We start from the raw sequence: 13,628 nt of genomic DNA on the forward strand, positions 1-13,628 counted from the left end.
CCAGGGATCAGTCAGCAATGCTGTTTGTTCGACAGGGTTCCATCCCCTCCCACCCTCTACCGAGCCCAGAGCTTACCCTTTCCCCCTCTTTTTCTGCGCAGAGAAATTTTTGGGCCCTCTGCTCTACCTCTGGGCCACTCACTACTGCAGGCCTCGCTACACCTAGTCACCAAGCTAGCTTTACCATGCTGCACAGAGTGTCACAGTCTTCCTCCTCTCCTCCGTCGAATGCGGGCCGCACAACAGCCATGAAGGCGTGATCGACGGAGGTGCTGCTTCAGACGGTCGTACCAAGTAACGACGAGCTCGAGAGACGAAAGACAAATACTCGGAGTCAAGCATTGATCTTCGAAGCTCACTTGACTTGGACGGAGCAGCCATGTTACCTAGCCCCTTCTCCACTCCCATTCTGGCGCACTGCGCTAGGCTTGGGTCTTGCATCGTACATGTGCTTCTGCATCTACCCTGGCGCTTTACTTCGCCTGCACCTCCATCAGGGGCTGATCGCGACAGCCCGCAAACTGCATCAGATGGGCCTCGCTGGCTTCGTCGGACACTACAAGATACTTCTCGCCATCAACAAAGCAAGGAAAATGTCCGCTTCTGGGGGAGAGACAAGAAGAGCACAAGTGCTGGGACAGCTGAGAAACTGTTGTGCTCAGCATAGGTACGAGTAGGAGCAAGTGTCGTGGAGGATGGGAAAGAGTGCAGAGTCCCGCATTTGAGGAGAGAGGATGGAGGATGTAGATGCAATGAAGTAGGGGCACCTTCGTAAGTAAGTAAATACCTCAGAAAGCATCGCGATGGCACCAGACCTGAGGGCACTGAACAGTACGCCCTCTGAAGTCAGAGGGGGAGTTGCGCTGGACTACTCAACTACACCACACCGCAGCGCACCGCACCACCCTTCTCCTTCTACGACTGCCTCTGCCTCTGCCAGTCTGGACTTCCTCTGCTGTTCCTACACAGTACGAAGCCCATCGCACGGTCAAGTCAATTGATCAAGAGAGAGGGACACACGGAGGAGCAAGCTATCGGCCAGCCAACACGCTTCCTACTCTGGGGATCATCAGGGTCAAGACTTCCGTTGATCCGCTGAAGTTCGATGCTTGAACGTCGAAGCACCATGTTATGAAGAATGTATCGTTTCCAGCACGTGTAGCCAAGAGGAGATGGAGGAAGACTACAGGTTCCCATTGTTCGACTTTCAGACAGTGCACTGTGCCTCTGTGTGTCTCTAGCGTTTCGCCTCGTCACCTTGATCTCCATCACACACACTCCTGGCTCCTCTTTCGATAATCTCCATCGTGACCATGACCGTTACCAGCATCACCCTCACCCTCACCCTCCCCATCCCGTCACGCCTCGCCCAGTCTCCTCCTCTTCTTCTTACTCCTTCCCACCTCACCTCCAGCTCCCTCCCCAGCGCCAGCGCCAGCGCCAGCTCCAGCTCCATCTCTAGAAGACCCCCTTCGCCTACCCTTCCTCCTCGTCTTTGCGTTCCCACCACTTCCACTCCCACTTCCACCCTCCCCACCCTCCTCTCGCTGCCCCTCAACAGACCCCCTCTCCAGATCCAAACCCAAGCCCGTACCCAAGCCGGCAGCCGAGCCCGACCTAACAAGCGAGGTCAAACCCCACTCTACCCTCAACTCAGGCATCTCCTCTAGCAAGCGTGTGAGGGAGAGGGTGCTCGGTTTCCAGATGTGCAGACATTGCGAGAAGGAGGACCAGTTGATGTTGCTCCTAGGGGGAGGAGGAGGAGGAGCAGCAGCAGCAGCAGGAGCAGGAGCAGTGGGAGTGGGAGACGCAGCTGCTGATTGAGGAGAGGTACTGGGGCGAGACTGGGAGTGGGAGTGGGAGTGGGAGTGACGCCCTGCTGGTATTTCGTCCATGTCCGTGTCCGTGTGCACTTCTCCCCTCCTCTCTCCAGAGTCCAAGTCCAAAGCCGGCGCACGAGCGCCACCTCCTCTTGCCTCGAGCAGGTCTGGCTTCAAGCGTGCCCTCAGCTCATCCAGCGTGCAAGGCACAAGCGTGTGCAGCTCGACTGTAGTCCTCTCCCGCGTCGGAAGTAGCGTCGCTTCAGCCCCAGGTCCAGCTCCGCCCATCGTTCCGAGCTGCGCTCCTACTCGTGAGGGAGCTGCTGGTGCCTTGCGAGCGAAATTCCGAGGTAGAGCCGTGTTCAAGGTCGAGGTCGAAGTCGAACGCGAGATGGTAGTGGCTGCAGTAGTGGCGCCGTCGGGACCAGCCGGAGAGAATGGTGGAGGGGAGCTGTGCTCACTGGACGAGGCCGGTGCAGCCGATGGATCTGTGGTCGCCGACTGCTCTCGGTTGGGCTCTTGCTGCCGCCTCTGGTGCTGTTTCTCGTCGATGGGAACAAGCAGGTGATACCTCCCCTGGAAGCTCTCTAGAGTTGGACAGAGAAGGTGCAGCTCGCTGTAGAAGCAGATGACACTGGGAGGTTTGACGGCGTCCAGAGTCGATGTAGAGGGCAAGTGGCTCGACCTAGCGCCACTACCCTCATCTTCCTCACTTCTTGCAGTCCTACTTGATGTGTTTGTCTTCAATCTCAATCTGTCTCGATCCTCCTTCTTCGCACATCTTTCCAATAACTCCCAAGAACACCTGGCTCTAGCGTTGCGTGGAGAAGGCCAGACGAAGAGGAAGCCATCGCTCCACTCGCCACCAGTCTCGGTGCTCGCACTGGCACTGGCACTGGCACTGGCACTGGCACTGGCTCTTGGAAGTCGACGTGGACGTGTAGATGTAGCGGTTTCGCCGCTTGAGCCCATGCTGGCGCTGCTGGATTGGTCACTGCCGCTGCTGCTTTCTCTATCGCTTCCAGAGCTTGAAGACGACGACGACGAGGAAGAAGGAGAAGGGGCAGCTGTGCTGGGAATATGAATGACGATACTCGGCAGTTGCGGTATCCGAGATGTGTGACGCACATCCTGAGTTTGCTTGCCCTGTTTTGAGCCAGTTGACGTTGTAGAGCGGGACGGGGAAGAAGTAGGGTTCGAAGGAGGATGCGTCCTCCCCGTTGATGTCGTAGCGGTAGCGGTAGCCGTAGCCGTAGCCACAGGCACAGGCACAGCCACGCCCGAGCCTAAAGCCCATGGAGCCCGTGTCATCAATTCATCCACCACATGAACCAGTCCAAGAAGATCTAGCACAGCCGTACTTCTCGTCTTGCTGGAAGTGGTGGTGCTCGTAATGGTGGTCTCGCTCTTCGTGCTTGCCCTGCTTGTCTGCTTGTCTAAGTCACCCATGCCAGCCTGAGCCTTCTCAGAACACCTTAGCATTCCGCCCTCACTGCTCTCTCGCTCCCGCATTCGCTCCTGCACCCACTTGCTCACGCCAGCAAAGTGTGGCTCCAGAGCGACACAGAGCGTCTTGACAGGCTCGGATGCCCACCAGTAGCGGAGCGTCTGTGGCTCTGTAGACTCGGTAAGTATTGACGTGGCAGTAAACGTAGGAACGGGAGTGGGCGTACGAGGAGCAAAGGGCCGAAGTGGGCCAGATGGAGGAGACGAGAAGGGCCCGCCAGCGAACGTGTGATTTGCCGCGGAGGCAATCCATCTCGAGGTCGAGGTCGAGGCTGAGACTGAACTTGAGGGAGAAGTCGCCGATGTTGACACTGGGTGGGTGCATGTCGAGATTGACGTCGCCCTCGATGAAAGTGGAGCAGCCAGAGAGGAGGAACGTGGCGAGATAGCTGCAGTCCCAGTGTTGCAAGACCTCTCTTCGCTCGTGCGTCCAATGCTGCTTGCGATGCGAGGGGTAGAGTTCACCACTGCGCTGGCCGGATGTATAGCTTGAACGCCCGTCGATGGCTTAGAAGAGAGATGAGCAGTCTCATCTTGCTCCTGGTATTCCGCACGTGTAGTCTCATAAGAGCTCGCTCGACTGGTGCGATCTTGCAGCGCTCCCAGTGCACCGCTCTCGTCCGTTTGTCTGTCCGTCCCCATGCTGACAACCGCTGAGAGCTGGCCTCTTCTCTCTTCCTGTCCCGTAGTACTCGTGAAAGAGTCGTCAAGATCGGCGAAAAAGTCCACTTCGTCGTCGTGTGGGAGCTCGTCGTGTGAAAGAGGCTCGTAGTCGGAAGAGACTTGGTCTTCTTCTTGACGCGGTTGCTCGGAGATGGACGTGGAGGCTCTGTTCGGCTCGGCCGTGCCCAGAGGGGTCCAGTTTCTCGCGGCTTGCTGAGTTCCGTCGGTGAGTGTAGTACCAGCAGCGATGGAACTTCCATCTTCCCTCACCTGCTCGCAAACCTCATCCAAGCGAGCTCCCCTCCCCCTCTTCCTCCCCTCTTCCCACCTCGTAGCAAAAGCCATCAACCACTCCCTCTCCTCTTTAGCCGAAAGGGCCGGTCTCTCTTTCCTCTCCTGTTTTTCCCTCATCCATTTCCTAAATTCAGGCAAGTATTGCGCGTAGGATGGTCCGCGCATGCACATGAGAGAGTGGGTTGAGATGGGGTTGGAGAGTTGGTAGTAGTGTGGAGAGGAAGAGGAGGAGGAAGACGGGGTGGAAGTGGAGACGGAGACGGAGACGTTGTTGCGTCCTTGGGGATGGGGATGGAGGGAGGAAGAGGTTGTACTTGGGGTAGTCGAAGTTGCGGTGGATGTTGACAAGAGGGTATCGTGTGAGGACAAGAGTGCTTCTGCCTCTGCATCCTTGATATGTTGAGAGATGACCAGCTTCCATTTACACCTCGTGCGCTTGTGAGAGGTACATTGTAGCTGTAATGCGTCAAGCGAGAAACAGAGGCAGAGGGAAGAACATGGCACAATCAGGTCAGGAAAGGATCTCTTCGTCTGTCTGACAATTCTGGCGCTTTGACTAACTCACCACTAAATCGCCCAAGCAATTGTTATTTCCCGAGCGTACGAGCCATGGTTTATCAGGTGCCCTCTTACGAGGACCTTTGGCAGTCTTTGTAGCCTCGTTCTGCTTTCCAAGCAAAGGCACCTCCTGTGTCTCCTGATTGACAGAGGTATCTTCCTCCTCCTCTTCAACAACATCATCATCATCAGCCTCTTCACGCTCCTCTTCTCTATTTCCATCATCATTTCCCACAACCGTTCCACCACCTCCTCCTGATCCTTCTCCTCTCTGTACATCGCCCTTGATCCTAGTGATCACCGCCAGCCTCCTAGCCAGCGCCGCGTCCTCGGCACCAATATACACCCTAGCCCAGCATTCCGCTTCTTCCCTCGTTGGGAAGATGGCAGGTAGGATGACTTTTGCCGGGTGTGCACTCGCATCTCTGCCAACCTCTGATGCATCGGCCCCTCCTGCTGCTTGTCCCCCCTCTTCGGAGCCAGGAACGGGAGGAGGTGCGGGCGGAGGTGAAGGCGGGGGCAACCACCTCATTCGTATCCTAGTCCTTTTGGGTCGTCTACCCAAGGCAGCTGCTGACGAGGAGGCGGCGGTGGCGGTGGTGAAGGAGGAGCGCAGTTTGGGTCTTGAAGACGGGAGGGTGGGAGTGGTACGGTAGACTGGTCGAGGGAGCGAGAGGGAGGCTGCAAGTGGGAGTGCGAGGGGTGCACTGCGACTATGGGCGGAGGAGACGACTTGGGACGATGTGGGTGAAGAGTGGCTGTACAGGGAGCTTGCAGATGGTAATGCTTGCAGCGCAGACGTAGCTGGGATCGAAGGAGAGGAAGGTGTGGTAGCAGAGCCAGTCTGTGCCATTGCTTGCTGTACGGTGCTGTCTGAGTTGGCTGCTGGGTGAGTTTCAGCGTGGGGCGATGGTGTGTTTGCAGGGACGTGTGGCTGCACCATGTTTGACCTGATCGTGGAGTGGCTACGATGTGGCAACTGGTGGTAGTGGTGGTGATGTTGCGAAGCTGTCTTGTGATGTGACTCTGATGGTGCGTGGACGCGGTCGCTGTTGGGCTGTGCGTCGTGGTGATGTGGTTGCAGTGGAGCAGACGAGGGAGTCTGGCGTGGCTACTCCTTGTGTGTGTGGGCGGCTGGAGATGCGAGTGGCGGCGGGGGATGCTGGAGTGCAGTGTGTGCGGTGGCTGTGAGCGGGGTGAGTCGTGTCGAGTGGTGCAAGAGAGAGCGAGGCAGGGAGTGAGGGAGTGAGCGTGCGCCTGTGCGTGTGTGTGTGTGTGTGTGCGAGTGGGTGAGTGGCAAAGTGCAACGTCGCTCGAGGCCACTGCCACTCGTCGCTTCTCTGCTTTTCCTTTTGCGAGACTGAGCTTCTCGTCTCTCCTTTCCCTGCCTTTGCCCGCCTTTGCTGCGTTGCTGCGTTGTGCCTGCAAGGTTGACCTTCACTCTGGTTGCCCGCCTCCATCGTTGCTCTCTTGGCCACACTCACTGCCGCACGGGCCCATGCAGATGTCCTTTGCCACAATGAGCAGCCCATGAAGACACACACTTCGTCCACAACCCTCCCGTCAGCATCAGCGGGCCACTGCCCAGACACACACTCACCACTCCTCTCCTCACCTTCCACGTCTCCTCCTTTCCTTACCCCCCCCCTCCCTCGCTCCGGAAAGTTTCCTTTCCTACACGCTGAGGATTTACACGCGGCAATTCTCATCTCGCGCCGTGTGCAAGGGGGACCGGAGCGTGGGCTGTGTGCAATGTCGTGCCTTGCATCAATTCGACACTCTCGCTCCGTAGACATGGTGCGGAGGGACGCTGCAGAGGTACAAGGTCATAATACAAATGCATGGATCGAGTTCGCTGATCGACGGGATCGGTCCAGACGTACGTCTACTGGTTCGTCACTCCGGAGGATATTGGTGAGCAATGAACCAGCTCTCCTCGTCCCAGCATGGTAGAAGCGCAGCTTCCAAATGATAGTCAAACCTACCGGTGCAACTCCAGCGAAGTACAAGAACTTCAACCATCATCACTGCGCTTTCTTCCTCCCGCTTTCTCACAGAAATACCCACTCTGGTGCGCCGCAAGTATCTCCTTCGCTCATCCATCTCACCACGAGCCTCCAAGGTCAGGAAGACAACGCACTGCTCAGTGCCTCACGCGGGATGTGCGTTTGCGACGGCTGCTCAACGTCGGTCGCTGCATATGAGAGACTCCACAGCCGATGCCATATGGCGGATATCTCTCTCTCGAACTCTCCTTCCATCGCTGCATCGCTCAAAGTCTACAGTAACAAGACTCACCGCTACTCAGCTCCTCTTGCTCTGTCACTCACCCAATCAAGCAGTTGGACCTCTTACCCGCCTATCCGCGCAGCATTCAGTCAGTACTGTATCCCCAAGCGGGATGTCCTCCCTCACTGCTTGCTTGCTAGCCTGCTGTGGATCAGCCCGAGCCGAGGAGCGCGCGAGGATGGTGGGAGGGACTGCTGCAAGGAAGGGAGAACGTACGGAGTCGATCACAGAGGAGGAGACTCAAGCTGAGCTGAGCTGAGCTGAGCTGAAAGGTGAGTGCGAGAAAGACAGAAGATAGGCCAATACGAACCCTACTCTGAACATTTGCCCTGGCACTGCTTGACATCTGGTCCGACTCCCTTCTATAGCGCGCTTCCCAAGGGAAGTCCACTTGACTGTAAAGCCGGAGCTGGAGCTGGAGCTGGAGCTGGGATAGCAGAACGCAGAGCTGATAAGTGAACCCAGTACGGACAAGCCCCGTGGGAATTGCACCTGCTCGCCTGCACTTGCTCGTAGAGCTCAGCCGTAGGCGCTGAGCGAAGCGGTAGAGTGCATCGGGAGGTGTTGGAGCTGGTGGGTGGGAGAAGGAGGGAATGGATGGCAGGAAGTGCAGAGGCGAGTGGAAGGCTGACGCCGCTGATGATGCCGATGCCGATTCCGATACCGATGGCGATGGTGATGGCGCCGGCGCCAGGTGTAGCCCAAAGAGCCTACAATGCCACCTCTCTCTCTCTCTCTCCGAGGTTCAATTCTCACTCCTCACTCAAGAACGCAAACCGAGCTGACCATCTTGTGATGCAGGAAGAGGAAGAGGAAGAGGGGGAGGGGGAGCGAGGTGCTGATGGGAGTGAAGGCCTGCTTGACCGATCGATCGATCGATCGAAGCGGACTGGACGGGACTGCACTGCACTGCACTGCACTGCACTGCACTGCACTGCACTGGACTGGACTGGACTGGACTGCACTGCACTGTAGCGTATGGAGGGAGGGAGGGAGTACCGGATGCTGACCGGGCGCTTGCCTCGACTCTGCTGGGCTTGGCTGTACAGGGCTGCACTGCGCTGCGCTGTGCTCATCCCAGTCCCCACTTTCCACTTCCCAGTCCCCGATCGCCAGTCGCCAGTCTCCAATCTCCAGTCTCCAGTCTCCAGTCTCCAGTTGCCAGTCCCCACTCGCCAGTTTCCAGTTGCCAGTCTCCAGTCTGCAGTCTTTAGTCTCCAGTTTGCAGTCTCCAGTCGTAATTTTGGACCGGCCATGTGGGTCGAAGTTGGACGATCAGGTCACTGCGCTCCTTCGCTCTTTTTCTCCCTCGAGGAGGAGGAGGAGGAGGAGACTTGTTGGACATCATATCGTGTCAGATCGTACCACATCGCATCGCATCGCATCGCCTCGTAACCCCAAGTGTCAAGGCAAGTAGGAAGAAGCATACTGTATGTGCGTGCGAAGTTGCACTGGCATTGCTCTAGGTCTTGGTTCAGGGTTCAGGGTTCAGATGGTACATGGTACATGGTACGAGGTACGAGGTACGAGAGTGCGGATAGTACGGTACAGACAAGAGTGCAAAGTAGAAGAGCGAGAACTTTACAGTGGCAGTGGTAGTGGCAGTAGTAGTGGTGGAGGAAGGGAGTGGGAGTGATGTGCTGGGATTCGATGGCTGGTCAGGATGACGTTGTCGGTGAGCTGGGGTGGAGAGAAGACGAGGGGAGAGAGATGGTCAGCGCTCGCTCGCTCGGGTGTTTGGAGACTGGTCGTGGCTCTATCTCGCTACTCACTATTACAGAGGCCAAAATCGAAGGGGCAGAGAGCCTTCGTAGAGGTAGAGCAGATCCAGGTGCAAGTGGGTCCGAAGTAGCCAGCATCGTACAAGTGGAGAGAGAGAGAGCTCGAAGTCGTCGAAGATCGTCGCTGTGCGTAGAAGAGAGCTGAAGGAGAAGAGAAGGCGATGTCAGTGACTCCTCCACTGTACTCGTCTCGCTGAGGTATCCTGAGCAAAGAACCTACGAATCAAGATGTCCGTCGCCACTTCGAAGCCCTGTCCAGCAAGTCCCCAGCCCTAGCCGTACTCCCACCTTCTCCTCCTCACCAAGCTCCCTCGACTTGTCCCCTTCCCATCCTCAAGCTCCCCCTTCTCCCATTCCTCCAAAGTACTGTACCGTCCTCTACTCCGGGCCTTGCATTCCAAGAAGGAATCAGGATTCAAGAAAGGTGGCCTACCAGCAAGACTGCTCCTCGATTTGGCGATGGGCGGCGCTTCAGGCACGGCTTTGTGAGATTTTACTCGGTAGAGGCAAACAAACAACAAGCAATAAGGGACAAGGGACGAGGGACAAGGGACAAGGGACAAGGAGGAGGGATTCGACGCTTGTGGTAGAGCTAGCAGTCGAACCTCCAACGTGTCGCTTGCCACTTGTCCCTTGTCACTTGTCCCTTGTCACTTGTTGCTCGTTGCCCGTGTCTTGTGTCTACTGATACTTTGAGCCGGCCATCGAATTCGCGATGCGATCGAGATCGAGGAGAGGTGGGTGCGTGTTCTTGTCTTGCCTGGCAGAGGGCATTGGAGGAGGAATTGGTACTTGTACTTGTACTTTGGTCCGGATTGATCCGGATTGGATGGGAGGGGAGGAATGGGAGGGGGAGCTTGATGCGAGAAAGGTCGTCGTCGTCGAGGAGCTCTTGTGCGGTGGTGGAGGTGGTGCGCGTTGATCGTGGTGAGGGGAAGGATGGATGGTGGTGCTCCTCAAGTCATCGTAGTGATAGTGGTAGTGGTAGTCGAGTAGTCCAAGAGTCGTAGTCGTTGAGAGTGGTGATGGAGAAGAGGATGAGAGAAAAGACAACTTCTCGACGGAGAGGAGTCCCCCTTATGTAGGCGAAAGGGGGGTGCTCAATGCCTCGCCTTGGAGAGCAGAGGAAAAGGCCGGCCATGGAGGTCCCCTCGGCGTGACTCTTTCCCCCTGCCCTGACTTGGTTTCCGCTGCGAGGGGGCTCTTCTCCCGCCCTCGAGGCACAGGCAACGGTCCACCAGCACTCATGGTTTCCCGAAATCAAACGAACGAACGAACGAACGAAGGAGGGAGGGAGCTAGGCAAAACGCTGACTGTGCAAGTCCTCTGCTGAACCACAGAGTTTCCCGTTTCATCCTGCGCCAATTGCGCCCTGCTGAGCACAGCTCCCACTCTACGTGCAACCCCAAAGGTCCCCTCCAGCTCCCTCCTAGTGCCCTCTCTCGCCCCCTCACTTGCCCCCTCCCTTTGAGCCCACGCCCACCTCCTGTCGCCCGGACCCCGCTTGGCTCCAAACTTTCCGGTGGGCGTCATTTGTATTCAGTCACAAATTGCTTCCTCGCCCGTTACCTCGCTTGGAACGATCACTCCATTGCTCTCCGCTTGAGGAGCTTTGAGTTTGCCGGTTTGAAGAGATGCTGAGGACAGTACTGTTGCGGGAGCTACAGGCGGGGTCATAGCTGCTGGCATACACATTCAGGTGTCGGTGAGAGGCCAAGTCACCTCGTATCGCCCGTCAGCCCCTCCTTACTCCTGCTCTCGAGCGAGCGAATTGTCCAGCTCCCTCTTCTCTCACCTTTCGTTACAGTACATCACATCACATCCACCCTTCGCCACCGAACCCCATTATTGCGTGCTTCAACTCTCGCGTGCCTGAAGTGGTGCCGCGCCTGCCCGCTGCACCCCTAGACACTTAAGTAATCTTCTTCCGACCATCGGTACCTGAATGGTAACGAAGCCCACTGTACTGTGCAGCCGCCCGTAAGCGCCCGTTTGGCGTGCGCCGGGTGCTGCTTGCGTGCACGGCCTCGCTACTCGGGGGAGATGAGTTGGGGGAGGGAAGGATGGGGAGTTGATGGAGGGCGTGGGATGGTCACAGTGAGGGCGAAGAGGAAAGCTTGGGAGCTTGGATACGCGCAAGGGCTAGAAGCTGGAGACACCCTCGTATGGCTTGGGTTGGGGGAGGGAGTTGGAGCTCAGAGGGTGGTCAAGGTAGTGAGCATCAGGCAGAGCGAAGCGGTGGCTGTCTGAGCGCTGGCGAGCTTGTTGGTTGTGTGAACGCTAATAACCTTCAACATGCAGAGTCACGAAAAGAGAACCGAGCTACTCCCCTAGCCCATAGGTACAGCTGTGAGATGAACAGCGCCCAATGGCCACCAGCACACAATGTCAGATCCGCAACAGTGAAAGTGATGGAGCGGACTGCTTGATCGATGCTCTTCGACACAAGCTGCAGTGGTAGGAGCCTGAGAGCGATGTGAAGTCGGATCGGAGCAGATGCGCACGGAACTGCATAGAGCCACAAGCGCGAGAAGATCCACCTTCCGCTTCGCCGTCACTGATGAGCGCAGCATGGTACCGTACCATACCTCACACTTCTATCTTCTACTCTCCTCTCTTCGACGAATGAGTCACTCGAGCACTGCTCCTTTCAGCTTGCGTAGAGCGCAACGCTTCTCACGGCTGCACGGGACTTCGTGACCGACGATCTTGCGACTCCCGCTCGTTTGGCTGCTCGGACAGAAGATCAGTCCCAAAGCCCTTTCGCACCTGGTCAGGTCCGAATCCCCTCCGAATTCAGAAGAGATTGTCCGATAAGGAGGCCTGCTCGAGGGCATCAATGCATGAGTGGAGAAGATACAACCTTCACATGACGGCGAATCGCATCATCACTACTGGACTGGGCCAAAGTCTCTTGCGAGCGCCACTTGTAGATCTCTGGACAATCGGCAGCATCGCAACGCCCTGCTCCAGTACGGTACTGTACTGTACATTCAGAGACGCTCCAACACTGTCTCCATCGCAGCTGCTGGACAGCCCACCCCCATAATGAGCTCATGCGAAGAGCTTCTGTACAAGGCCCTGGATCCTCACGACATCGGCTATACTTCGGGCAGCGTCTTGAGACAGCACCTAGATGGCCATTGACGAGACAGCGCTGCTCGAGCACGGCAGGCTTCCCAAGCGCCACTGAGTCATGAGTCAGCATCCGATGGCAGGCTTCTGGCTTTGATTGCTGGGGCAGAGGGTAGGCTCTTCGTACGACGACTTTCGTTGGAGGGAATCTCCGAGGACCAGACGCAGAGGCGAGGGGAATGCTGGTGGAGCGGGCGTTCCATCCATTCTGCGCCAGTAGGAGCCTCTCACACCTCTTCGACTTCACCTTACACTCATGGGCTGACTTTCAAAGGCTCTCGACTTCGAGAAAGCACCCGATACTATACACATTTTTTGGGCTACAAGCCTCACTGGCTTTGACTTTCAAGATGATCTCAGCTGGACCGGAGGCTCTCTTTCTCGGCATGTCAACGAATCTAGCTTGCCTGGAACCAGCACGCACAGCGGAGCGGCAGCCTCAAGAAGCAGCCCCTACGTAGAGTACAGTACAGAGTTCGCTTCAGGCGCTCTCCCTCGAAGTGAAGAGCAGGTCTTTCGAAACTAAAGTCGGCCAGCCTTTCGCATCGGACGACTGGCTAGGTCTCAGCTGCTGATCGGTCTCTGTAGCCTTCGTCCTTGGCATCATAGGACCCCGAGCAAGCACCACCCGGCATCTATTGAGTCGGCTCTCGAGGCGCAAGTTCGGCACTGTCTGTCTACGAGAGCATGCGAGCTGCTCTATACAGTACACCAAATTATCCTGTCCTGGCTTGCCCTTCAACGTACGCCCGGTAGGCTTTCTGCCCGGATGCCCAGATGACCCTTGCAGGGCCATGAACAATTAGCAGGACTGGACTTGCCGAAGCAGAAGAGAGGCTCTCGAGCGCGCAGGCTGAATGCTCACGCTCGTAGACCCACTTGTCCGAGTGTCACATGATGCGAAAGAGAAGATCAAGACCCAACAATGACGGGACCTCTACGGATGCACGGCAACAAGAGACAGCTTCGCCCTAGCCAGCAATTTCGAGGCTGACACATCCTTATCAAGGGGAACAGCGGAGTGCAAAAGGGTCGCCCGAGGTCTCCTTGGCTACCGCAAAGTGGTAGTACCCCGTCCATCCCACTGGCACTCCGACTCCAACTGCTATCGTGCACTTCTCACCTGCATGCCACGCTCGGACTCCGCGCTTCTCACATGTACCCCTCACAGTATCTAGTCGTCGGCAGGCCCAGCCTCTGGCTCGGCTTTTGGGAGAAATTTACCTCGGGCATCGCGTTGCGCGCCTCGGTCTTCTCGCGCATGCAGCATCTTCTTAGCGAGGAGCACCTCGCTTAAGTAGTCCAGCAAGTTTTGGCTTCTGAACTCCGGCGGAGCTGAGCTGAGCTGAGCTTTTGGCGATAATAGTGCACGCTGTGGCAGTAAGGGAGAGGGGGAGCTCCGCTCACGCTCTGCGCTGGACAGGGCATACGGGGGGAAGGAGAGGGCCGTGGGCTCAGACTGGACGAATGCGAGGGCCTGAAAGCCTCTATCGGACGCCAGATTGTCACACCCGAAGACCCCGAGCGGCCCACAAGCATGCAGATGCCCCTCGAGGAAAGGGCGCCGCTCCTCTTCCTTAGC

General features: G+C 57.1%; 3 protein-coding genes across 3 annotated transcripts; 1 reads left to right on the top strand and 2 right to left on the bottom strand.

Annotated features, from left to right (window-relative positions):
- Window positions 1-1,358: 1,358 nt before the first annotated feature.
- On the bottom strand, window positions 1,359-5,784 carry BCV69DRAFT_295751 (hypothetical protein; the record flags this gene model as incomplete). The annotated part of the gene is made up of 7 exons (XM_025493922.1): window positions 1,359-2,887; window positions 2,949-3,106; window positions 3,182-3,256; window positions 3,295-3,436; window positions 3,480-3,833; window positions 3,881-4,739; window positions 4,849-5,784. 7 exons carry the CDS (start codon window positions 5,782-5,784, stop codon window positions 1,359-1,361), a joined length of 4,053 nt encoding a protein of 1,350 aa, XP_025344876.1.
- Window positions 5,785-6,592: 808 nt separating this feature from the next.
- Window positions 6,593-7,599, top strand: BCV69DRAFT_127518 (hypothetical protein). Its single transcript, XM_025489192.1, has 2 exons — window positions 6,593-7,402; window positions 7,499-7,599. The coding sequence occupies exon 1, from the start codon at window positions 6,810-6,812 to the stop codon at window positions 7,377-7,379; it is 570 nt and encodes a 189-aa protein (XP_025344877.1). The 5' UTR covers window positions 6,593-6,809; the 3' UTR covers window positions 7,380-7,402; window positions 7,499-7,599.
- Window positions 7,600-8,206: 607 nt separating this feature from the next.
- BCV69DRAFT_238620 (hypothetical protein) lies at window positions 8,207-8,368 on the bottom strand (the record flags this gene model as incomplete). The annotated part of the gene is made up of 1 exon (XM_025489964.1): window positions 8,207-8,368. A coding segment is annotated over one exon (162 nt), but the record flags the coding sequence as incomplete, so codon positions are not given.
- Window positions 8,369-13,628: the final 5,260 nt, after the last annotated feature.

Source organism: Pseudomicrostroma glucosiphilum, assembly GCF_003144135.1.
Source record: "Pseudomicrostroma glucosiphilum strain MCA 4718 unplaced genomic scaffold BCV69scaffold_21, whole genome shotgun sequence".
NCBI classification, from domain to species: domain Eukaryota; kingdom Fungi; phylum Basidiomycota; class Exobasidiomycetes; order Microstromatales; family Microstromataceae; genus Microstroma; species Microstroma glucosiphilum.